Genomic DNA, 23,253 nt, shown 5'->3' with positions numbered 1-23,253 from the left:
ACACGTCAGAGGGGTCCAATAAACATTAGTTAATTTGAAATGAATGAAAGAAGAGCAGTGAACACTGCCAAGGTGCAAATAATCACTGCCACTCATTTATGGAATACTAGGCACCGCACATGATGAAGAAGGGGAAGGCAGCTGTGGTTAGGAGCAGTGGCTCTGCCTGAGTCTGAACCCTAGCTATGTGACTTTATATAAGTTACTTTACTTCTCTGCGTTTTGATTTTTTTCAACAGAGATAGTTAATAGTACCTATAGCATGGCATTATTGTGAGATTTAAATGTAAAGCACTGAGAACGCTACTTGTCACATATTTAAGTACTCAATAAAAACTAGCTACTGAAATTGTCACTGCTGTCATCATCAACGTTATAATCATTATCATTATATACACCCCTACTACAACCACTAGGTACTTCACAGACATTATTTGATCTTCACACAAGAACTTATGAGGGCTATACTATTATCTCCACTGTATAAGGAGGGAAAGTAGGTGCAAAAGTGGTTCACACAGTTTACAAGTGTCATACTGGGATTTAAGCCTAGGTGTATGAGTCCACAGTCCGTATACTAACCACATTATGACACTGTCTCTCAAAAGGGGTGGGAGGGACTCAGGTGCGATAAGGAATAGGATTTACCGAGCATTTATTATGTTCCAGGCACTCTTCTGAGCTCTAGGGATACAGGAGTGAACAAAACAGATGAAGTCTCTTCCATCATATGAGAAAGGGAAGCCAAGGAAAAATATTAAATAGTGAGAAGTACATTACAGAGAATTAAAATTAAGAATGATGTGTCTGGGCCGGCCCCATGGCTTAGCGGTTAAGTGCGCACGCTCCACTGCTGGCAGCCCGGGTTCGGATCCCGGGCGCACACCGACACACCGCTTCTCCGGCCATGCTGAGGCTGCGTCCCACATACAGCAACTAGAAGGATGTGCAGCTGTGACATACAACTATCTACTGGGGCTTTGGGGGGAAAATAAATAAGTAAATAAAATCTTTAAAAAAAAAAAGAATGATGTGTCTGAGGGCCACTTGGATTGAGTAGGAAGAAAAGGCCTTTCTAAGGAGGCTAAGTTTAAGATGAGAACTTAAAAGACAATCAAAAGGAAGAAACTACCCAAACAGCAGGATAGAGAGCTTTCCAGGCAGAAGAAATAGCTGCTACAGAGAGCCTAAATGAAAACAAAATTATGTCTTAAGGAACCAAAGAAAGTTAGCGTGGGTGGGGAGAGGAGTATTCCATGAGGAGAAGAGGGAGGCAGGCAAGAGCCAGGTGACTTGTGGTCATCCAAGGGAGGGGACTGTGGATTTTATGCTAAAAGTAATGAAGGATCACAAGACAGTGACATGATATGACTTACATTTTTTTTTTTTTTTTTTTTTTGTGAGGAGATCAGCCCTGTGCTAACATCCGCCAATCCTCCTCTTTTTTTGCTGAGGAAGACGGCCCTGGGCTAACATCCGTGCCCATCTTCCTCCACTTTATATGGGACGCCGCCACAGCATGGCTTGCCAAGCAGTGCGTCGGTGCGCGCCCGGGATCCGAACCAGCGAACCCCGGGCCGCCGCAGCGGAGCGCGCGCACTTAACCGCTTGCGCCACCGGGCCGGCCCCCTATGACTTACATTTTTATAAAATTCTTCTCACTGCTGGGCAGAGAACAGACTGCAGTGAGTCAAGAATGTGAAGACAAGAAACCAGGCTATTTCAGTAGTTTAGACCAGAGATGAAAGTGCCTTAGACTAGGTGGGTAGGAGTACAGCTGGAAAAAAACAGCCAGATTTTGGTATATGTTTTTGGAGATGGAGTAGAAAGGATTTACAAACAAACTGAATAAAAAGGGTAAAGTCACGAGGAATAACCTCTATATTTTTAGCTTGAGTAGCTGGAAGAATAATGGTTTAGTTTATTGAGATGGAGAAGATTTAGGGAGGCACATATTTGGGATAGGAACAGGATTAGAAATTAAGAGTTCTGTTTTGGTCAGGTTACTTTGAGATGCCCATCTTACATATCCACTCGGAAATGTTCAGTAGGCACCTGGATCAGAATCAGGAATTCTGGGGAGTTCTTATTCTTTCTCTGGTTTCACAGAAGACTGAAGATAAAGAAAACAGCAAAAGGAAAATAGCTTTTAGGATGCACAATGCCAGTATTCTGTAACAATCTAAAGTAGTGAGACAAGTCATTGTACTCTTCATGAAATCATGTCACTTATAAAATCTGAAGCATCATCTTTGCTGAGGATAATGACACAGAAAGAGAGTAAGCTTTAAGGTCAATGAGATTCATGCCAAGGGAGTTAAGCCATATCATATGGCCTCTATTTCCTAAATCTTATAAGATTATAGGGCAGGACCCAGTAAGAAGAGATCAGAGCTCCCAGCAGGATACAATTTATAAGTGCTTCTGAAAATTCCATCCTACTTGAAAGGAATTCATTGCATACCCAATGTAAGACAAAAATATCTTCTAACTATACATAAAATAATGACTGTTCTCCCTGCTGTCAGACAGAAATTTCCATGGAAACTGTCAGAAACAATTTCTTTAGATTTGTAGTGATTATTGATAATGAAATAGACAGAGTAAAATGAGAGCTAGACTCTGGGTAATCTGATTCCAGCTAATTGTATTCTAGCACGACAAGTTTTCTTTATCAAATGGCTCCTTTGAGCATAGATATGAAAATGAAGAGAAAGGCAACCATGTCTGTTTTTGTATAAGTCCTATTCTTAAATATTTATCAGCCATATTGTAAGAGATACATTTTTAGGAAAGATAAGATATAAAATTTATTGGGAAGCTACTAAATATCAAGTGTTTTGCATACAACATCTTATTTAATCCTCACAATAATCCTTCCAGGTAGGTTTTATTACCCTTATTTCACAGAGAAAGAAACTAAGTCTCAAAGATATAAAGTAACGTGCTCAAGATCAAACAGGTAGTAAACAATGGGGCCAGATTAGATTCAGGTATAGCTGAAAACAAATGAGTACTTTTCCCTTAGGCTCTAAAAGGAGGCCACAACCCACCACAGTCCAGGAGGCTCAGGCCTATCATCTCTTTAAGCCACAAGAACCTTTTTGATTACTTCAGCGTTAAATTAGGCTGAAAACAAGGCTGCTATATAAATGCCTAAAAAAGAAGACATTGTCAGTCATGTAAAATAAAAAGTGGAGTTTTGCCCAGAATATACAACAAAACTTTACCAGGTATTGATATGCCCATCAAACCAAGTTAATCAAAGCAAATTAATCAAAGAACCTAAAAAGAAATAAGTAAAGGAAAAAACTCAAGGCACATGCTGATAAACACACTTAGATGCTGATAAACTTACAGAGCCAAGATAGAGATAAGCTCGTGATTCATTTGAAGAAGAAGTAATTTTTAAAATTATCTTATCATCTATGAATAAAAGCGAAAATGCCAAGACATTCCTTACCTCATCACAAAATGCTACAACTACTATAAATAATTGAACTGTAATGCCAATGTGACTGCTATAGCTGACCAACTCTGCTAACCTAATATACTATATAACTGTAGCAGTCAAATGAGAAATGAAAGCAATCTGAGGTACTGGATGCTACACTCCTTCCCTAATAATTAGCTAATTCATTTTGGTTGTGGAATTTGCCTATAAGTTTATTGCTTGTACATTTTACTTCAAGGTTCTTTAAAGAAAAACCTGGACATCCAGACCTCTTTTTGGATTTATGCAGTCAAAACAAAAGAAATTATATTCAACCACAGCACATCCTGACACATTAGCAGTCAGAACACAACTCAAGCATGCACACACAGAAATGCAGAACACACACTAAATTCAATAAACAGCAGAAATGAAGAAAAAACAGCAGAAACAAATCCAAGAGGAATAAAGAGGGTTAAAATGCATAAAACATTCTAGGTACTTTGGAAACTAATTTTCCATAATCAAGAACTAGCTTTCATTTCTGGTAACACTGGATAGTTTCTAGCCAAAAGTACCAGGGAAAAGCTCCGCTGTGAACCCAGCACATGCTTTAAAATGACTGTCAAATGAAATTACACCATAAAACACTCTCCTACAATGATAATGTCCAAGGAACTACAACAGGGGAAAACAAATCATTTCCAACATAACTGCAGTATTTCTAAATTTGTAAATAAACTACAAATGCAAATCACTCTGAGTATTTTAACAGATAAAAGTTTTAAGTATTTCTTTATAGTCATTATTAAGTTTTGGTTAGAGGAACCCAAAAGTGTAAATATTGAAAGCAGATTTTAAGGAATCAGTCTTCAAAATGGCTTGAACAATGAAGTTTGGTATTCTTCTATTTTGTTTCTTGGTGCATTCTATTTTGATTTAATAACATGGTACTGGAAAAGCTTTTTGCATATGCCTTCAAATACTTTATGTAATGTTAAAGCACAGTTCTTAGGTTTTGAAATTTTCAGGACTATTGGTGCATAAAAGCATATCTTTAGCATTCTATTTCCCCATAACTGCTGAATGACTTTGCTAGTGCTGAAAACCCACTAAGCCCTTATTACGAAAGCCCAGATGGAAAACAGAGTCTGGTGCTTAAAAGAAGAAAAGACAGCCTAAAGATTTATGTCTTCTTGGTTCTCTTAGTTCAAAGATTAAATCAGAAATCATTGGTAATGTTACATAAACTATTTTGTCATTTAGCAGATGACAACTAAAGGATCATTTTCACTCCTTAAAGTATAAGCTTTGTTTTCTCCTGTTTAATTGTATCCTTCCTTAAGCTATTTCCTATTTCTTTTCTTTAAGATTTTCCTCCTCCATCTTGCCAAAAAGAGGACTTGAAATATAAATGGAAATAAAGTGGGGAACCACTTCTGAATGCTTATGGTGAAGCCAAAAGAGTTTTCACTGTCACTGTTTGTGCTGGCTCATCTCACACTTACCTATTAATGAGTTCTGAGGCTTGAATATTCTGCTTAAGGCATATTAGAGACAAAGCAGCCTCTTGCCAACAGGCTTCCCCCTGAGTGTTCAGACACAGAACAGGTTTTAAATGGTCCAAAGTGGGTTACAACTAGCAGAAAAAAGCCCTGAAGACTTCAGTCTTCACTGCAGCTCCATGGCCACTAAACAAAGCCTTTTCTTCTTCTGTAAAGCAAGACTGGGTACATCCAAAGCCCCCAGTTCCTAATGGGAATCCATACATGGTCTTTCCTGGATGCAGGAATCTCCTCAAAGTTGTCTTTAAAATCCTGGGCATTCATCTGGGGAGCAATTCCACAGCTGTCATCCAGCTCACAGAGGGTCCCACCAATACGACAATCTAAGAGCCACTGTGCCAACATCTCCTCCAGCCCTTACACCAGGAAGCCATGGGATGGAAGACAAAGCACATGGCCTTGAAACATAATAGTCTCAGGACCTGGGGCAAAATGCTTCAGCTCCCCTTTCCTGTCTATGAAAATGTATATAAAAATATCTACATCATAGGGAGTTGTTGAAGAGTAAATAATTGGGACGCTGACCAAAAATTTCTAATTTATAAAAGTTATTTCCATTATGCATGAAGACAAAAATCATTTAAGAAGTTTTTTAGGTACCCAGTTGACAAGTGAGGCTCCCAGACACTGAGAAACTACCCCTGGTCAAACAGAGCGAGTGTCATGGCAGGGGCTCCACTCTGAGCTTCTCATGCCCCACTTAACAACACAACAGGCCACATTCAGCATACTGTGCAAACTTGAGCCTAACAACAGCAGAAATGGTGCTCAGGCCTGGGCCCACCAAAGAGGAAATAAAACCAAAATGATATCATATGGTGACATCAACCTTCAGAAACAAAGGTATTTAAAATTACCAGTGACCCTTTTGGAGTCTACACACTTACCAGACCTTAAGAGAGCTGGTGGAGAAGAGATGACTGCATCAGGTGAGCTGGCCATTTCAAATTGTTGACTCTAATCACAAGCGTCGCAGGCTAAACTACAGCAATTTTCAAAACTGTTTAGTGAAGGTTAGAAGCAATCAGCATTAGATTAATTGAAAGCAGTGTGAGTAGTTATTAACATGATGCACTGTGCAACTAAGGCAATAATTGAGGTTCATTATAATTTTATTTTCTCTTTTATGAGTTGAAAATTTGATTTTCTTTTCTTTGATAAATTACATTTGCTTATATGGATGAGAGAGGAAATATATAATATCCACTTATTAAAAGTTACATAAGAGTAGTATCCTTTATTGAGCAGAGAAGTGATTATGCTACTATGTAACAATGCTCAGAACTTTGCAGTAGCATCAGGTTAGTCCAAGTTTCAAAGCTCAATTTACATACTCTTCCAAAAGTAACAACAATCAGGTTGATCGGTTTTAATGACACAGGAAGTCAATGATTCACTCAAGAAACTTTATAGTCTACACTTTACAGTTACCAGAAGAATCTGAAACCTCTACTAATTTGGAGGAATGACTTCAAATGGTATCTCTTACTCTATGACGTAAACATATAGGAACATTCCACATTTATACTATGCACTTTACTTTGCACATGAAACTGGATTTAAGTGACTGCATTCAACAATAGTTAAATAAAATTTGAAAATGTTTTCTCAGTTAAAAAGAGAAGGTAGGTTTTCAAAGTTTACTGTTATGTCATGCAGGAAATAAAGACTGGAGAAGAAAAATGAACCCTATGTGCTTATTAAAGGAAAAGAGAAATTGCTGTAAAAATATATGTTGAGGGCAGAACTCAGTTCCCTGTAAGAAAACTTCAGTTACTCTCTTTGACCAGATATTATCAATCCAATAACACTTTTTATAGCCCAGATAGACACATTGTTAGTGGTCAACTCAAATATGACACAAAAATTTTAAGAAAAAGTGTGAAATAAAAATATATGTGACTATTCCAAGTAACTGTATTGACTCTAACACATACTAAGGACTACTTTTTGAAAAATTCTCTCATACTTTTGTGGTAGTTTTGCTCTTTTGCTATAATCCTGAGTAAATAAATGCAGAACTTTTTTTAAAGGTTTAAAAAAATCAGCAACAAAGATTGGGTGAATTTCTCCTGTATGGTTTACGAAATTAGATACTTTATTCAAATTTTGCACAACAGACAACTAAGAACTTCATAAACGGGAAAAGTCCAAAACCCAGCCAGCCAGGAATAGGGGAAGTTTCAATCCTGGCTCTGAGGAGAGTTAGCAGCCACAAGCGCTAACTTCAAAGTCGTGACTTTGCAATTTGAGCAAGTCAGTTGAGGACACTTGAACTGTTATAACTGCCCACGCAGCGTCTTCTGACCTCGGAGGCCTCGGGTTTGGGAGCCACAACTGGGAACTACGCGTCCACCGGCCATTTGCCCAGGGACGGGCCCGCTTCCTTCTGAGCCCTAACTGTGCTCAATGTGACCCCCTTCGTGGCTTGAGGCCTTGTCCCTCTCGATTTCTGCCACATAGATAACTGGCTAGGGCTCAGAACTTAGGAGGAACGTAAAAGGGAGATATGAAATAAGGCAACGAGCAGCCGCTGGTTTTCCAGGACCAGATCATAGTCATATCCAACAAGGAAGCTACCTGATTTTTGAGGAGGAACACAGAGGGAGAACACACTCTCTTCCCCAGGAATGTGGCCGCCGTCTGATTTCTAAGGAAAACTCCGGAAGAAGACGGCACCACTACCAACTTTCTAGGGGGGAACACACACGGAATAAAGTTGGGGTCACCGCCTAATTGCTAGAGGTGTGGGGACACATCAGGAGGAAGGCCGGGGCCGCCGCCTGCTTTCTAAGGCGAAACACGCGGGCACAGCTTGGTTCCAGGACCCCCACCAGCCTCCGGCCCAAGGCGCTTGAGGGGGAGCACCACCCAAGGTGCAGGGGAAAGGGGTGGCGCCCCAGCCAGCCAAACCTGAGCGCTTGGTCCTGGCTCTTCGCTCCAAGACCTTCCAGCTAGCTTCGGCCACGACGCCCGCCGTCCCCGCCATCCCGCTCTGGCCACCGCCCCCGGAGCCGCCTGTCAGCTCCGCGGGCCGGCCCCGCCCCACCCCCACCCCCCCGCGCGACACTGTCGGGAGGCGCGCCGGCCGGAAGTGAGCGCGAGGGCGCTCTTCAGCCTAGCTCTGCGGCCTCCCCGGCGTCAGAGGGGCAGCCCTCGGGGCGAGAGAGCGGGCAGCCGGCGGCGGCACTGACGGGCGTGGGGCTGCGCGCTTTCTTTCTCGGCCGGCGGCACGGTGCTTTCCGGCTGCCGTCAAGCGCGGCAGCGGGCCGCGGGCGGGGGTCCAGGGGCTGCCATGGCTGCGGCGGGCGCGCTGCCGAGTTCCTGGGTGCTGCTGGCGCCGCTGCTTGGGGGCCTCGCGCTGCTGGGAGTCGGGCCGGTCCCCGCGCGGGCGCTGCACAACGTCACGGCCGAGCTCTTTGGGGCCGAGGCCTGGGGCACCCTGGCGGCCTTCGGAGACCTCAACTCTGACAAGCAGACGGACCTCTTCGTGCTGCGGGAAAGTCAGTGCTTGCCCGGCCCTCCCTCTGTCCGCTGTCCCTGTGCCCCTCCCGATGTTCCCCACACCCCTTGCCCGGATGGCCGGTCCTCCTGCGTTTCCCGGCCCTTCTCTCCCAGCCCGCGTCTCTCCCTTTATCTCCAGCATCCTTGACAGCTTGTCCGTTTTTCCATCTTTTCCAACGCCAGGTCCTGGCCCGGCCACCCCACAGTTTGACCCACCCCCCTAAAAGCCATGGAAACACCCCAGTTTTTTTCCCGAGAAGCCGTAAGCCTTCATCCACGCACCCCGTCCTCCCCATAGGATCACCTGCCCTCGAGAGTCCTTCCTGATTCCCAGGAGTCTTTGTAGCTTGCCTCTTCGTTCCCTCCCAAGGTCCCTTCATTCCCTACCTCTTGACTTGCTCCAGTCTTCCTTCCCCATTGATGAACTGCAAAAGGTGCAGCTTGACAGTATCTTCTCATAGACTTCCCCTTGCCTCATCTACCTAATTCACCCCCTCCCCTGGTTGTCAAGGTCCCAGCTTTCTCTGAAGGTGCTGTGCCCTCCCAATGCCCTGAACACTCCACAGCTCACACAAGCATTTTGCAGGGACCACTGATAAACACAATGCCTCCTTGGGAAAGGATTCTCAAACTGCAGATTCTTCTCTTTTCTAAGCTGACTAGTCTTTTGCGTGCCCCTGACCCTTTCTAGCTTTTGTCACCGCCCTAGTCTTGCAGATCTCTGCTTTGTTTGCCAACTTGTGGTTCTGGAGAGTTCCTTGCCCTAACCGTCACTAAACAAAGTTTTTTGTAAATCTTGATGCTGACGATGGGCTTAAAGGGTGTGTTTAAGGTCAGAAGCGGTGTACTATTTAAGGTCAAGGCGGTGAAGGAAGGAAGTGATGTGCTTATGCAGATTTCTTGGGGCCCTTGCCTGGACCACAGAGCCTCTTGTGGATCTTGGGTATTTTTCCTGTGTTGGTATGACCCCTTGTATTGCAAGAAGAGTGCATACTGCCAAACTTGTAGCTACTCCATCCAAACTGGATACAGAGATTCTCCTCTTAACTTTAAAGATGGCTTGTGTTTGCTTAAACAATTTCAGAAGCCTGTCCCAGTGAGCACTTATTGTACTCCAAAAATGCATCAACCTGGGGAATGGTTCCACAGAAGCCACAAGAGGAAGGTCTTGGAGGATTCAGGTTTTTCTGGTGAAATACATAATCATGTCCTTGTTACTAGTCAGATACCTACAGTAGGAGTTCCTGCGTCCTTGGTGTGATGCATTTGTGTGGTGAACTAAACAGCCTTATGAAGGGCTGCGTTCTTAGGTTTGGGGAAGGCTTGACATACAATGTAGTTATAAGGTATGTCCTTTATATGGTTCTTTTAAGTCAACTGGCAGAATCTGTTGGCTTGAATTTGTCTTGACCTATTACATTTTCATGTTCATCCTTCCTGTTTCTCTGCTGCTTTGAACGTTGAATTTGTGATAGACTGTTAAGAATCCCCATTCCATAGATTAGTAGGACTAATCTTGAGAGGGCAGATGAACTGGAGTAAAATAAAACTTTTCTTGTTGAGAAAGGTGCCCGGAAAGCTTCTTATAACCACTGATTGGATGTCCTACCGGGAAACATTTTTTCTAATATCATATATTTGCTTTTTTTAGGAAATGATTTAGTCATCTTTTTGGCAGACCAGAACGCACCCTATTTTAAACCCAAAGTAAAGGTATCCTTGAAGTAAGTATGAATATGTTTGTTTCTGTAAAACAGTAGGCATTAGTGTAATAATGGATATGCAGTAGCTAGTAGGATTGTCTTTGAAAGCAGTTTTACTCAACTGTGGTGTTGACACAAACCACTAGTTATGAGGTATGAGTAGCAAGTAATTTGTTAGGAAAAATAGTAAATATGCCAAAGTTTTAAAGTGATTTACTTTTTGCAAATGTAAATAAATTTGAGTGGATCCAGATCTGTTCCCGCATAAACACTCTTTCTTCCCTTGCAACCTGATATGCTTTCTTGAATGTGTTGGGATTGTCCCTCATCCTGAGTGTGCCTGTTGGAGCAGCTCACTCACAGCCTCATCAGGTCAACTGTGTGTTTTGTAAGAAGTGGGGGGAAGTAGTTTGCCAGTGAGGGGAAAGGTCAGTGACCTCTTCTAATTTTTTGTTTGTTTATTCACTGATAGATGGTGAGTTTTTAAGGTTGATTTTGAAGACATTTAAATCAAGCTGAGTTTTTTAAATGTTCAAATAATAGTTCTTCTTTTTCTTGTACATGACTGGCATTGCATTAAACACAGTGATCCCCATCAATAGTGAGCAGTACAGTTTTGAACCTGCAAGAAGCAAGTATTGATTGCTCTCTGGTTCGAGGAAGAAGAGATGACTCAGTGCAGACTAAAGTGGCAGCTTTTAGAAAGTCATGGAACTTGAGCTTGACCTTAAGATAAGTGAAATTTAGATGAGGGCTTTCAAGTTTGGGATACAGCATTAACAAGAGATGGCAGTAAAAACAGTATGTTGTGAAGAGGAGGCAGAAAGATTTGCCAGACACAAGTGGGGGGTACACTTTGGAGAGTTATGGTCTAAGAAGATGAGATCAGCACCAACTAGGAACCTTTGTAAATATCAGAAAGAGTTTAAACTCAATCCCATGAGAAGTAGGGAATCTTACAGGGTCTTGTTTAAAAAAGAGATGATGAAAATGGTATTTTAAGTTGGTTTACTTGTTAACCATGTGGAGGATGAATTGGTATGTAGAAAGATCAGAGATTACTTAGGAAACCGTTTAAAAAATTTTTGAAGTCCCCAGTGAGGTAATGAGTGCTCAGATTCTACGATATTTAATTTAAATTCAGGCATATGTAAAAAAAAAATTGGCCTTGAGTTAGAACATTGAGAGGAAAGTTATAAATGGATACACAGGAACTTATCCCTCTTGAGGTATGTTGCTGGGTACTGAATGTCGGCGTGCTTGGAGTAGAGAGGGAGCAGAAGTTGATAAATATTATATACAAGAAATGAACTGCCTAGAAGTGAGTTTTCTTGGAAGATTAAAAGTTAAGGAAATTTATGGGATATAAAGGACTTGGGTTCCACTAAGTTAAAAAAATAAAACCTGATTAATTTCATTTTCTTTGATTAATGCAATGTTGTTTTATACACTTAAATTTTAGAAACTATTGCTTTTATTTTATTTATTTAGAATATTTTTCAAAGTGAAAATAACTATTCTTCACCTTTCTCTCCCCTCACTTCCCTGTTCCTCTTTCAGATGCAACCGCTTTTAAAACTTTTAGCTGTTTCTTCTGGTGTTTATTTCCATATTTTAAAATAAGTTTTTATACTGTAATTTCTTAGTTATCATCTTCATCTCTTGAATTTTTTTGGCATAAATAAGGATTTAGCATCTTTAAATTAGCTCGATCATCTTGATTTAGTTATGTCATTTTTTTTTTTTAATAATTTTTTTATTTATTTATTTTTCCCCCCAAAGCCCCAGTAGATAGTTGCATGTCATAGCTGCACATCCTTCTAGTTGCTGTATGTGGGACGCGGCCTCAGTGTGGCCAGAGAAGTGGTGCGTCGGTGCGCACCCGGGATCCGAACCCGGGCCGCCAGCGGCGGAGCGCGCACACTTAACCGCTAAGCCACGGGGCTGACCCGTTATGTCATATTTTTTAGTTGAATCAGTAATCATTGCTTACATTTTGACCATGTAGATTCTGTGTACTTCAGAACCAAGCAGTATACAGTATTTCATTTCTGTACAGTTTTTCCCTTCTGGAGTAAATGATTGCTTTTTGAAAAATAAACTGCCTAGTTTTCTGTGTACTATCCTTAACTTCTTTGCAGATGTTCCATCATATCTGCCATATAGCTGTTGTGCATTTTTATTTTCCCCGTTAAGTCCTCTGCATTCCTACCCAATCTGGATTCATTCTCTAGGCCTTCTGCAGAGTTACTATTTGGGGGCTTGCCCTTTGCTGTTCTTTGATCCCTGTGTCTTGGGTCCTGTGCCATTCTGTTCTTCACTTCTTCATTTACTTCACTGGAGTGCATCCTTCAGTAAATTCCTGAGAAAGGATGCACTGTATGTCCCTCCATGTCCAAAAGCTTTTTCCACTCACCCTTAATATTTTGGTTGGCCTGTAGTCTTCTAGCTTCATGGGTTGCTGTTTTAAAATCCAATGCCTTTCTTTCTCCTAATCCTTCAAATGTGACTTGTTTTTTTTTTTAATTTTGGACGCTATTAGAGTATCTTGTTTATCTCTTTTGCTCTGAAATTCCATGATAATCTGTCTTGGTGTAGATTATTTTTCATTTATTACAGTGGGCATTAGGTGGGCCCCTTCAAGCTGGAGGCTTCTATCCTTGGGTGCTTTTTAAAATGTTCTTATATTATTTCTTTGAAACTTTTTTTACTCTCTTTCAGTAATTCCTATCAGTTGGTTATTGGACTGCCTGGGTCCATTCTTCATTTCTTTATTTTATTTATGTTTTTGTCGTTTGGTTTTGTTTTCCTTTCTGGGAGGTTTTCTCAATTTTATCTTAAGTTTTCTATTGGATTTTTTATGTTAGCTGTCATATTTTTTATCTCCAGAAAGTTTCCTTTGTTCTCTTACTGTTCTTTTCTCTTTGCATGAGGTTCTTTTTTTTTTTTTTATGGACATACTTTTTTACATCTTCAAGTGTAATTTTGAAGTTTTTTTCTGTTCCTTCTATAATCTCTGTTTTCTTCAGTAATTTATTGCTATTTGTTTTAGCACTCTTTAGTATTCATAGTTTTCTTCAAAATGCAGATGTCTATTCATATTTAACATTTGAGTAAGATACTAAAGAGCTAATTGGAAACTCTTTGCATGGTGGGACCTGTCTCCTGTCTCTTGCCCTGTGGGTGTGTTCCTGGCTGACTGGCATCCTAGGAATAGGGTAGAGCTAGTGGCAAGGGTCAAACTGTTTCTTGTGCAGACTTTCCATTAACTCCTTGTTTTTAGCTTAAGGCCAAAACCTTACCCTCTGCTGTAACTTAAATCTCTAATGCCTGAAATTACTCAGAAGTAAACTTCTCAGTTCTTGCCTTGCTAAGCAAGAGGGAGAAGGGACCATCACTCACAATACAGACTTAAATTAAACCCGTTTTCAGCCTTGTGCCTCACTCTTGCCTTCCACTGTTTCTGAGGAGCAACTTCTGAGCCTTTCCGGGGTTCTTCAGGGCAAAAAGCTTTCCTTCTTGAGCCTTTGTCTTCTAGCACTTTAGCTTATGGTTTCCTTGCCCTGCTAAGTCAATTAGCATCCCTCCATCTGCTATCTCCTTTCATATCTTTGTGTCTTTGAGGGTTATACTCCTTTTTTTGAATTCATTCTATATCATTTTAGTGGCTTCTTTGAAAGAAGAGATAAATGCATGTGTCAATCTGATATTTTTAAATGTTCTACTTCCTATTTTTACAACCGTAAAGAAGCTGGGCAATTGTGGGAATAAAACCTGGTCAGATTAAGTTCCTATCTAATCCTTTGTAATAAATTCCTATCAATTTCAGGGTACTTTCTGCCCCCAAATCATGAATGTTTTTGGACAAGTATTACTGCCAAGTACGTACAGTTTGTATTACTGTACATCCATACATGTACACGTACACATGCAGAGGCAAGCACATTAAGTATAGCTTGCTACATAGTAGTCTGTGTGATTGCTATATCATCATTTTTAAAGACCAAGTATTTTTCATGGAAAGGTTAAAGTACTGTTGGAATTCTTTGAAGAAACTGACATTACTAAAAATATTTTATTGTTATGAGGATCAGTTTTAGTGGCCGACACTACTGAATTTGAATTCTAGCTATTCCATTTAACTAGCTGTTTAACACAAGAAGCTACTTAATCACTCCAAACCTCAGTTTCCTAGTCTGTTCAATGAGAATAACAATATCTATTTCAGGTGATGAAGATTAAATTATCAGATAATAGCTATTAAGCACTTGATGTAATATCTGGGACATAGTAAGTAGATGCATTATAATAAAGCTATTATTATTGTTTTTCTTCACTATTAACCTTTTCAGTATTTTCTTCATTTTCATTTGAAATAAAACATATACATATATACACACATATTTATATTCTCAATTCCATTTAGGAAATAATTATCTATAGTCTATGTGGAAACTTGCTGTGTTGATATTTGCTCTAAGCAGAATTAAATATAAATGGAATTTAAGGCCTATTTTTTGGTTGGATCACTCAGACAACATTATGACAAGACTTTAGGATGTTTTTTGTTAAGTTTTCAAAGTTCATAATTTTAGGATTGTTTTATTGTTAAAAACGTAAAATTTGGAGGGTTGGCCCAGTGCAATAGTGGTTAAGTTCGTGCACTCAGCTTCAGCGGCCCGAGGTTCACAGGTTCAAACCCCAGGCGTAGACCTACGCACTGCTCGTCAAGCCATGATGTGGCAGCATCCCACATATAAAATAGAGGAAGATGGGTACAGATGTTAGCTTAGGGCTAATCTTCCTCAGGAAAAAGAGGAAGATTGGCAACGGATGTTAGCTCAGGGCCAATCTGCCTCACCAAAAACAAAAAAGCAATATTTGTTATGTATGATTTGATAGTATATTGCCAGGTTTGGTAAAAAGAACTTAGTTTCCATTGTGAATCTTGAGCAGCTTCCAGAAATAAAATGTTTAGTTTCCACTGTAATTTTCGAATCTGCATTAAAATCCAAAATTAAATATTGTATAAACATCATTTAACTTAAAATGACAGTGAGACTCCTTGCTGCTTTGGTGGTTGGTTATGAGCCTCCATTTGTTATAAATGCTATCCCAATGTCCTGGTACCCTTGACAAAAGGGCTAAGTAAAAGGGCAGTATGAGCCAATGCTTGAACGTAAAACTCAGCTTTCTCTTGATGTATAGTTGAGATTTTTCTTGTTTCTTAAGACTCCTCGGCATTCATCCTGAGTTCTTTTGTAGACCAAAGAAGCCTACATACATAAAGAATGATAGGCTATTAAAGAAGAAAATGAAATTAATCGGTTCTGTGAAATTTTAAATTCTACATTGAAAATATTTTTGTATAGTACAGATATAGAGGCATCCTTTTTCATCATAGCGTGACTGGGTATCTTAAAATGCTTGTTTCTTCTAGGACTCACAGTGCACTGATAACAAGTGTAGTCCCAGGGGATTATGACGGAGATTCACAAATGGATGTCCTTCTGACATATTTTCCCCAAAATCATGAGAAGAATAAATTAGGAGCTGTTATCTTCTGGGGACGAAACCAAACATTAGGTGAATTTATTTTAAGAATTTTTAATATTCATCTTTGGATATTAAAGGAAAAACATGCTGGGTATTCTTAGGTAAATGTAACAAAAATATTCTTCTGAAATCAATTCAAAAATGCAATTTTTGAGTATCAGTAATTGTCTGTACAAACTTCTTTAAAAGTTCATTTTCTGAGTTTTACTTTTCAACCCAGAACTGGTCTTGGGTCAGTTCCAGAGATCCAAATCCACTCTTGCTAGGTTAAGGGAGAGAGAGATTTATTAAAGGATTTTTATGGCTTGCAGAATTATTGTGATGGCCGAAGAAAAGACTCTAGGTTGAACCTTCAGGAATGATCCCCATAGCCTTCAAGGAAGCCACTGCCTTTTTATTATCAGAAAATGGCCAGTTGTGCAACAACTGCTAGAATGACACTGTGGCTGCTGTGATTCTCACTGCAAAATGGAGGCCCTGCACCCTGCCTCTTGATGCTCACAAATTCAGCAATCAGACATTGAAATAGAAGTGGCAGAAGCACAGCCTTCACTCTCTCTGGCGTTCTAAAACTCACAGTGTTGCTGATTGGAAGGCTTACATTTTATTCAGAATCTCAGATGGAAAGATATCTGAGAAATGCTATTTTTGGTTTCTAGTCTCCCCAGTACAGGAAAGCACAAAAACGTTAGAGTGGAGGTTGAGAGTCAGTCTACCATATCCACTCACAAACCTTCATGTCTTATCTGAGAAGCATAATAATTGTACCTAAATAGACAACTTTGTTCATGGAGCCAGATTTCAAGGCCAGAATGGGGTGGGGGGTTGGGAGGGTGCATAGACATTTTAGAGTCAAGTAGGTTTCTGTGTATTGGCTTCTGTACACCAAAACCTTAATTGTCAACTGCTTTAGTGCTAAATTGAATATAAAGAAAACTCACCTAAGTGATTTTTAGATTGACGATTCAAAAGGAAGTTATCGTAATGCTAGTCTTCACTGTAGAGTGAGCTCTCCCAATATATTATCTTTACAAACTTGATGTCCATTTAAGTTAGATTTATAGTATCTCATTGATGGTAATAGTTGGAATTAATTAGAAAGGAATCTTGAAAAGAATAAAGGAATATTTTTCCCTAAGTGTTGATTTAAAAAATAATATAAAATGCCTGCTAATTTGTGTATTTTTTTCTTTACAGATCCTAACAATATGACCATACTCAATAGGACTTTTCAAGATGAACCACTAATTATGGAGTAAGTATGTGCTTACTTCCATTTGAATGATTTTAAACTTACAAAATCTTTCACATAAGAAACTACTTTACTAAGACAGTAAATTCATTCTCCCTTTAAAACTCATACTCTTGATTATTTGATATTTGCCTTGATGGAGGATAGAGAAAACTGAAATTCAGTATTTTGGAAAGAGAAAGCGATTTGTTTTTGTTTTGTTTCAGTAGCTTTGAATGTGTCCATTATGGGTCTGTTTGATTCCAGCCATGTTATTACTCAGAGAATTAAGATAACTCTTTTTGGGTAAAACTATTAGTACTTGATTAACAGATGTGAAGGGTACAGGGTTTCCTCCAGAGATTTAGAAAGGTTTCTACATTAAGGAGAAGCTTCTGTGTTTTTTTTTTTACAACTCTTCCTTAGTGTTATCATTTATTTCCTCAAAATAGACTCATGTACCAGGATAAATTTAATCCAAATTTCTCTCAGGATTTTTGGTAATGAGGTAGAGATCATTTTTGAGACTAAAGCAATGTACAGCCACATTCTTAACTTCCAGTGCTGCCTTTCATATAGTTACGAAAATCATAGTCATACTTCACTACGTCAATGGCCATTAGAAGTCTAAACTATAAATCCATGGATTAATCTTCTTCAAGGCGTTCAGCTTGATTTCTTTCATAGTTGGGTTTTTTTTTCATTGTTGTTACAATATTCAAATTCAAATGTGACTTTTTATACCAGCTAGGGATTATTTTTGTGGGTTGTTTTTCTAAGCACATTTAACTAAACAAGTTGGGTTATGATTCTGAAATAAGTACTGTCTTCTTATTACTCAGGGGTGGGCTAGGGTATGCAGAGATTATAGACAACCCCAAAATCCCACAACAAAAGTTTATTTCTTGCTTACACCACATGTCCAGTGCCGGTGGTCAGTGATAGGCTCTGCTCTGTGCCATCACTCAGAGAGTCAGGCTGTTAGAGGCCCCATCATCTGTGGAGCAGGACCATCTGAAACACATACTCTTCGCGTTACCATGGCAAGATTTAAGAGGGCTGGAGGGTCCAGTAACAAAAATTAAACACTTTGGCCTAGAAGTGACACATGTCACTTCTGGTGACATTTGACTACAACAGGTTTGGTGAGCATTATAATGTCTATGACACCTCCCAAAAGTTATTTTTCTTTTAAAGCTAAGTTAGAAAGGAGAATTTAATAAAATAGCTGCTTAATGTTTTTAATGTTTTCTTTTCAGCTTCAATGGTGATTTAATTCCTGATGTATTTGGTGTCACAAATGAATCCGACCAGCCACAGATACTATTAGGAGGGTGAGTAAATATGATTATAACTGTGTAATTAATTGTACATATTGCTGGTGCAAGGACTATGTGTCTATGTGAACTGACTGCTTTAACCATTCGGAAAAAAACCCAGCTCCTTGGAAATCTTTGTTGTTAAAGATTTTTAAAAGGACATTTGATTGACATATAAGCTTTCTCAGATAGTTGGATTTGATCTATAACTGCTTTCCATGTAGAGCAAATTTAATCCCTTTATCCCTCTGGAAATTAGAGATACAAACTTTACAGGTCCCCATTTAAATATTAGTATTTTCATTAGATGTTTTTAGAAATGGAACGATTTAATTTAAATAGGATGAATAGCTGAGTCTTGGATAGATTTTCCACCTTAGTTATGTTAGCTCCCACAGTTCTATTGATAAGCCTTGTTCCTTCTTTCCTTTATTTGTTCAGTGAGCAATCGCTAATTGCCTGAAAATGTAAACACTCCTTCTCTAAGCTCTGGAAACTTTCCCGTGTATACTTTATCCTTGACCAGTATGTGCTAGGACTCTCTTATTATCCAAGCTTGCCATTCTTAGGAAAAACTACCCGGAATCTTGAATTCAAAGAGCTCCATTATAATTCCTCTACATTTAAATAGAACTGTCCTCTTAACACAAGAATTCTTGATAGCAAGATACTTTTCGTGAGATACCTTCAACTTGGTTAATTTTCTCTGTATGATAAGGCAAAAATTTAGTTCAAGAGTACAGAACACATTTATGGACTTTTTTGACTTTCTAGCAAGTATAGAGAACCACCTTCATCAGTCTGTCTTCCCCAGATACTTGAAAATCTAGTGAATTTTCCTTCTGTTTTTTGGAGAAGTAGCGTACTTGTATGATTCGTTTTTGAAATGTGATTCACAGGCACACAGATGAGTAAATTGTCAAAATTAAGGTATTCGGTGGAGAAACTGTCACATTTCCTATTACTTTTTCTGAAGGTTTTCAATAAAGAATATGGGTGTTTTGATGCTAGTCATGGTGACCTCTGAAAGACTTATTGTGAATCTTAAGTAAGAAACCTGTTTTTTCCCCAAACTTGGAACGATATCTGGAGGAGGCCCCTGCTTTAGAGACCAAGTGGGTGGAGATCCTACCTGGCCTTTGTGGTGGTTTCTAGGGGGACCTGAGTGTGGGTGGGCTCAGGAAGCGCACAGGCCACTCCTGCAAGGGCAAGCCTGCTCATTTTCGGGACTCCAGAAACCCTGTCCTTTCCTTTCCTGTCCTCAAAGGCAGTCTTGTGATTGGGAATGTGATGGTGACTTGTGGCCTGGTTGATTTCGTGTTAACCTCCATTTTAGTCAAAGAAATACTTGGAATATCTTGAATATGATGTAGTTTGACCTTTAGAAATTAAAACTTGTGAAACAACTATTGTTGATAATTCAAAAAGTAAAACTTCTAATATCTTTATGGATTTTCTACTTAATTTACAAGAAAACTAGAATATCATGTGATAGTGTCATAGCTTATTTACTTGTTTTGAATTCTATGTTAGATGTTTTTCTCTGATTCTTCTTAAAAAACTCCAGCTTTTGAAATTTATTCTGCCTAAAGACGTGTTCACTTTTATTTTTAATACGTTATACTTTGGTATACTTAAGTATACTGGAGTATTATTTTGGTATTTTATGATATTTCTCATTTAAACTTCAGTTACAAATTAAGCAATAGTAGCTAACCATATTGTAAGTAACAAGTTTGTGTCCAAAATATGTCCTGATGCCACTTTAAAGAAAGAAATTAGAAAAACTGATAGAAAAGAATAATAGCATTGTTAGGATGACTGTAGCCTAGTGTAGCGGAGGATGACAATTCCTCTACCCTCTACCCAGTCCTTCTGGTTGGTCTAAGAATTAAATTGACATGAGATAGAATAACAGGAAAAAATAAAACAAAGTTTAATAACGTGTTCAGGGGAGACACCCAGGAAAACTGAGTAACTCACCAGACTGGCTGAAGCCTCCACCTTAAATACCATCTTCAGCTGAAGACAAAGGAGGATGTTGAAGATAGTGGTTTGGGACTTCAAAGGAGAGGAAGACCATTTACATAAAGAAAGAAATGTAAATATTTGATAAACAAGTGTTTGCTGGGCTATCTATAGACAATGTGACCCGAGAGACAGAACTTTGATAAAAATAGGCTTGCTGGTGCCTTTCTGTCTATCATGCCTATGTTATGTTATACTATAGTTATCTTATGGTATTAGTTCCTTCCTGGAACAGGCCTTCTATCTTACATTCTTTTAGGCAGTTAGGGGGAATGTCAAAGTTTCTTTCAGAGTCTTTTGTTCTTAAAAGTAATCAAACCAAAGAGACACATTTTGGGGTGGCCAATTCTGATCCCCCACACTAGCAATATCACCATTTAGACTACAGAAAGCTGAATATTTCCTTATGGGAGCAAGCATTAATATGTTACTAAAATAAGAAAATTATATTTAGGCTATACCAGTTTTATGTTACAGACATATGCCGTATGAAAAAGCCATCAGCGTTGACATTTTTGACTAGTCACGTCACCTCTGATTAGCAACCCAATCTTATTTATCAAGAAATCTAACCTACCTTTTACAACTTAAATATTATGCTTTATGGGTATTACCAGACCCAAGATTGTCTTAAATTTAATTAAATTTGGCCAGTACCTTAATTTTATGGGAAATTTGCAATGATCTTTAAATAGAGTGCTAAATGGCCTCATAGGATTGTGCTGGAAAGCCTATGGGTGTAATTTTACCCAGTGCAGGCATGGAAATAGGAGATTGCCCACAAGTAAAACTAGCATGACTGGTTCAGCTGGAGTAAAGGTGCAGATGGTCCGTCTAAGCAGGCAATGGTAATAGACAGAAGAATCCCTTTTAACTGGTACAGTGGGGGTTATCTGACGGCAACAGGAAGGGTGCTAAATCTACTGAGGTGCCAGAGATAATTGAAGGGTGTCAAATGGTCAAAGGTGAGACTTCAGTTTGTGCCTGAACCTCACTTTATAATGACATGAAAGAGTATAATAATGCGCCACATTACTTAGAAATAACACCTAGCTATTAAGTGTTAGAACAGCTTTTGCAGTGACATGAGGTTATAGTTAATGAACATTTTCTATAAAAGGATGTTTGAAACAGATGTTGCATAAGCATTCAGAATATTGTTTTTAGTATTGAAATGAAAACACTTGTACCTGTAATTTTAATCAAAGCCAAATGTAATATTGGTCTGCTCAGATTTTTTATGACTCATATACTGAGTTCAAACACAGTTCTGGGTCAGGCCCAAGTTGTATACTTGAGAATATTAATGTAGGTATGTGACAGATAAATACTTTGCCGTACTCTGTTTACTTCATAAGTGATTGCATGAAAATTTTGAATGTAATATTAATGGCACTGAAAGCACTCATTTTTAACTCTTAGTTACATGGGTGGGTATTTTTCTTCCATTACCAGAAAAAACTATACCTTCTATTTAAATATAGTTAGCTACTCTTGATCCAGAAGGAATACATCTGTTTTTTCATGTAACCTTCTGTCTTTTCTCACATTATAACCAATGATTGATTTATTAAATCACCCTTCATTTTTACTGCTGATTTTGTTTGCATTACAGAAAATATTGCAGATATCTATCTTAATGAAATATGATATTGTAACACTTAAATCTATTGTTTAGAAAAAACATGAAAATTTTGATGAAATTTATAACACAAAAGAAAACCAAATAGTCATCAAGGCAGCTTTTACCTTTGTAATCAGCATTAGTACTCATAATCTTAACAAAGAAAGGCGGCTTTGAGATGGTTCATATTTTCTTAGAATTCTACTAGCAACCCCTCCCTTCTCACCTTGTACACCACTTGTGCTTTGAACATTGTTGTCTAAAGGAATCTGTTAGAACTTGAGAAATAAGTTTTTTACTGGTGCTTCCATAGAAACAGTGCATCAGTTTTCTAACTTTTCTCTTTTCCTAAAGAAACATTGCTATTGGAGATAAATTCATTTACTCTCCCATTGTTGCTCACCTAAGCCTTTTCGTTTTCAAAATTAAGCCACAGAAATAGTGAAAAGCTTTAGCAGATGACTAAAATTGTATGTGCTGTGATTATTTCAAGTGGCATGTTACTCATTGGGGAAGAGGGAGAATTCCCTTCCGCCCTTTCCTTTAAGGTTCTTATGGCTGGCCAAATAATTAAAAGACAGGTTAGCAGGAGAAAAGAATACCAAGTTTAATAACATGTATACATGGGAGAAACCAGGGAAACTGAGTTTCTCAACAAAATGGCTGAGATTCTCATCTTAAATACTATCTTCAGCTAAAGACAAAGGAGGATGTTGGAGGTGGGGGAGGAGACGGCTGTATGGGGGATTACTGGAAAGCACAACAATCAAGGGTATGTAGATTTAAGTCCTCTCATTTCTTACTGAAAAGAGTTTCCAGAGATAAGGCCATCCCCCCCTCTTCAAAGTACATGGAGGGAGATACCTTTACAAATGTAAATGTTTGGTAAACAGAACTTGGATAAGAATGGGCTTAGCAAGGACCCTGCCAGTCTGTCCATACCCAGAGTTAAATTCCTTTAGGCAGTTAGTGGGGGAGGTCGAATGTCCATCAGAGAAAATAGTTAAGGTAAAGAGATATATTTTGGGGTGGCCAAATTTTGATCACCCACATTACTTAAGGATCTATAATTTTATTTCCTGGAGTCCCACCAGAAGCTTTTGAGGGGTCAGTTAAATGACCCACAATTCCCTGGTGATTTATCATACTGCTTTGTGTTAGGTTCTGGTTGGCAGTGCTGTATGTATGTGAACTTTTGTTTGTTTCTAAGTGAATGATTTAAGATGTTATTCTCAAAGTTTACTCACTTTGCTTTTAGTGAAATCTTAAAATTTTTAGATATGTATTCTT

General features: G+C 38.9%; 2 protein-coding genes across 13 annotated transcripts in view; one reads left to right on the top strand and one right to left on the bottom strand.

Annotated features, from left to right (window-relative positions):
* The window catches only part of PHKB (phosphorylase kinase regulatory subunit beta), a 215,184-nt gene extending 207,180 nt beyond the window's left edge, over positions 1–8,004 (bottom strand). For 5 of the 8 annotated variants that reach the window (XM_058527748.1, XM_058527747.1, XM_058527750.1 and 2 more), the window contains exons 1-2: positions 7,912–8,004; positions 5,886–5,998 (exon numbers count right to left, since the gene is read on the bottom strand). In XM_058527748.1, the coding sequence (XP_058383731.1) occupies positions 5,886–5,940 (55 nt within the window). In that variant the 5' untranslated portion in view covers positions 5,941–5,998; positions 7,912–8,004. The other 3 variants (XM_058527753.1, XM_058527754.1, XM_058527749.1) reach the window with 2 other exon arrangements.
* Positions 8,005–8,153: 149 nt separating this feature from the next.
* Positions 8,154–23,253, top strand: part of ITFG1 (integrin alpha FG-GAP repeat containing 1) — a 259,186-nt gene continuing 244,086 nt past the window's right edge. The window contains exons 1-5 of one of the 5 annotated variants that reach the window (XM_058527742.1): positions 8,154–8,501; positions 10,154–10,226; positions 15,646–15,791; positions 16,959–17,016; positions 18,252–18,326. In XM_058527742.1, the coding sequence (XP_058383725.1) occupies positions 8,294–8,501; positions 10,154–10,226; positions 15,646–15,791; positions 16,959–17,016; positions 18,252–18,326 (560 nt within the window). In that variant the 5' untranslated portion in view covers positions 8,154–8,293. The remainder of the gene's footprint in view (positions 8,502–10,153; positions 10,227–15,645; positions 15,792–16,958; positions 17,017–18,251; positions 18,327–23,253) is intronic. The other 4 variants (XM_058527745.1, XM_058527746.1, XR_009216412.1 and 1 more) reach the window with 4 other exon arrangements.

Source organism: Diceros bicornis, chromosome 32, assembly GCF_020826845.1.
Source record: "Diceros bicornis minor isolate mBicDic1 chromosome 32, mDicBic1.mat.cur, whole genome shotgun sequence".
In the NCBI taxonomy this organism is placed as follows: Eukaryota; Metazoa; Chordata; class Mammalia; order Perissodactyla; family Rhinocerotidae; genus Diceros; species Diceros bicornis.
Note: the sequence above shows the minus strand (reverse complement) of the source record. Positions and strands in the feature narration are given on the sequence as shown.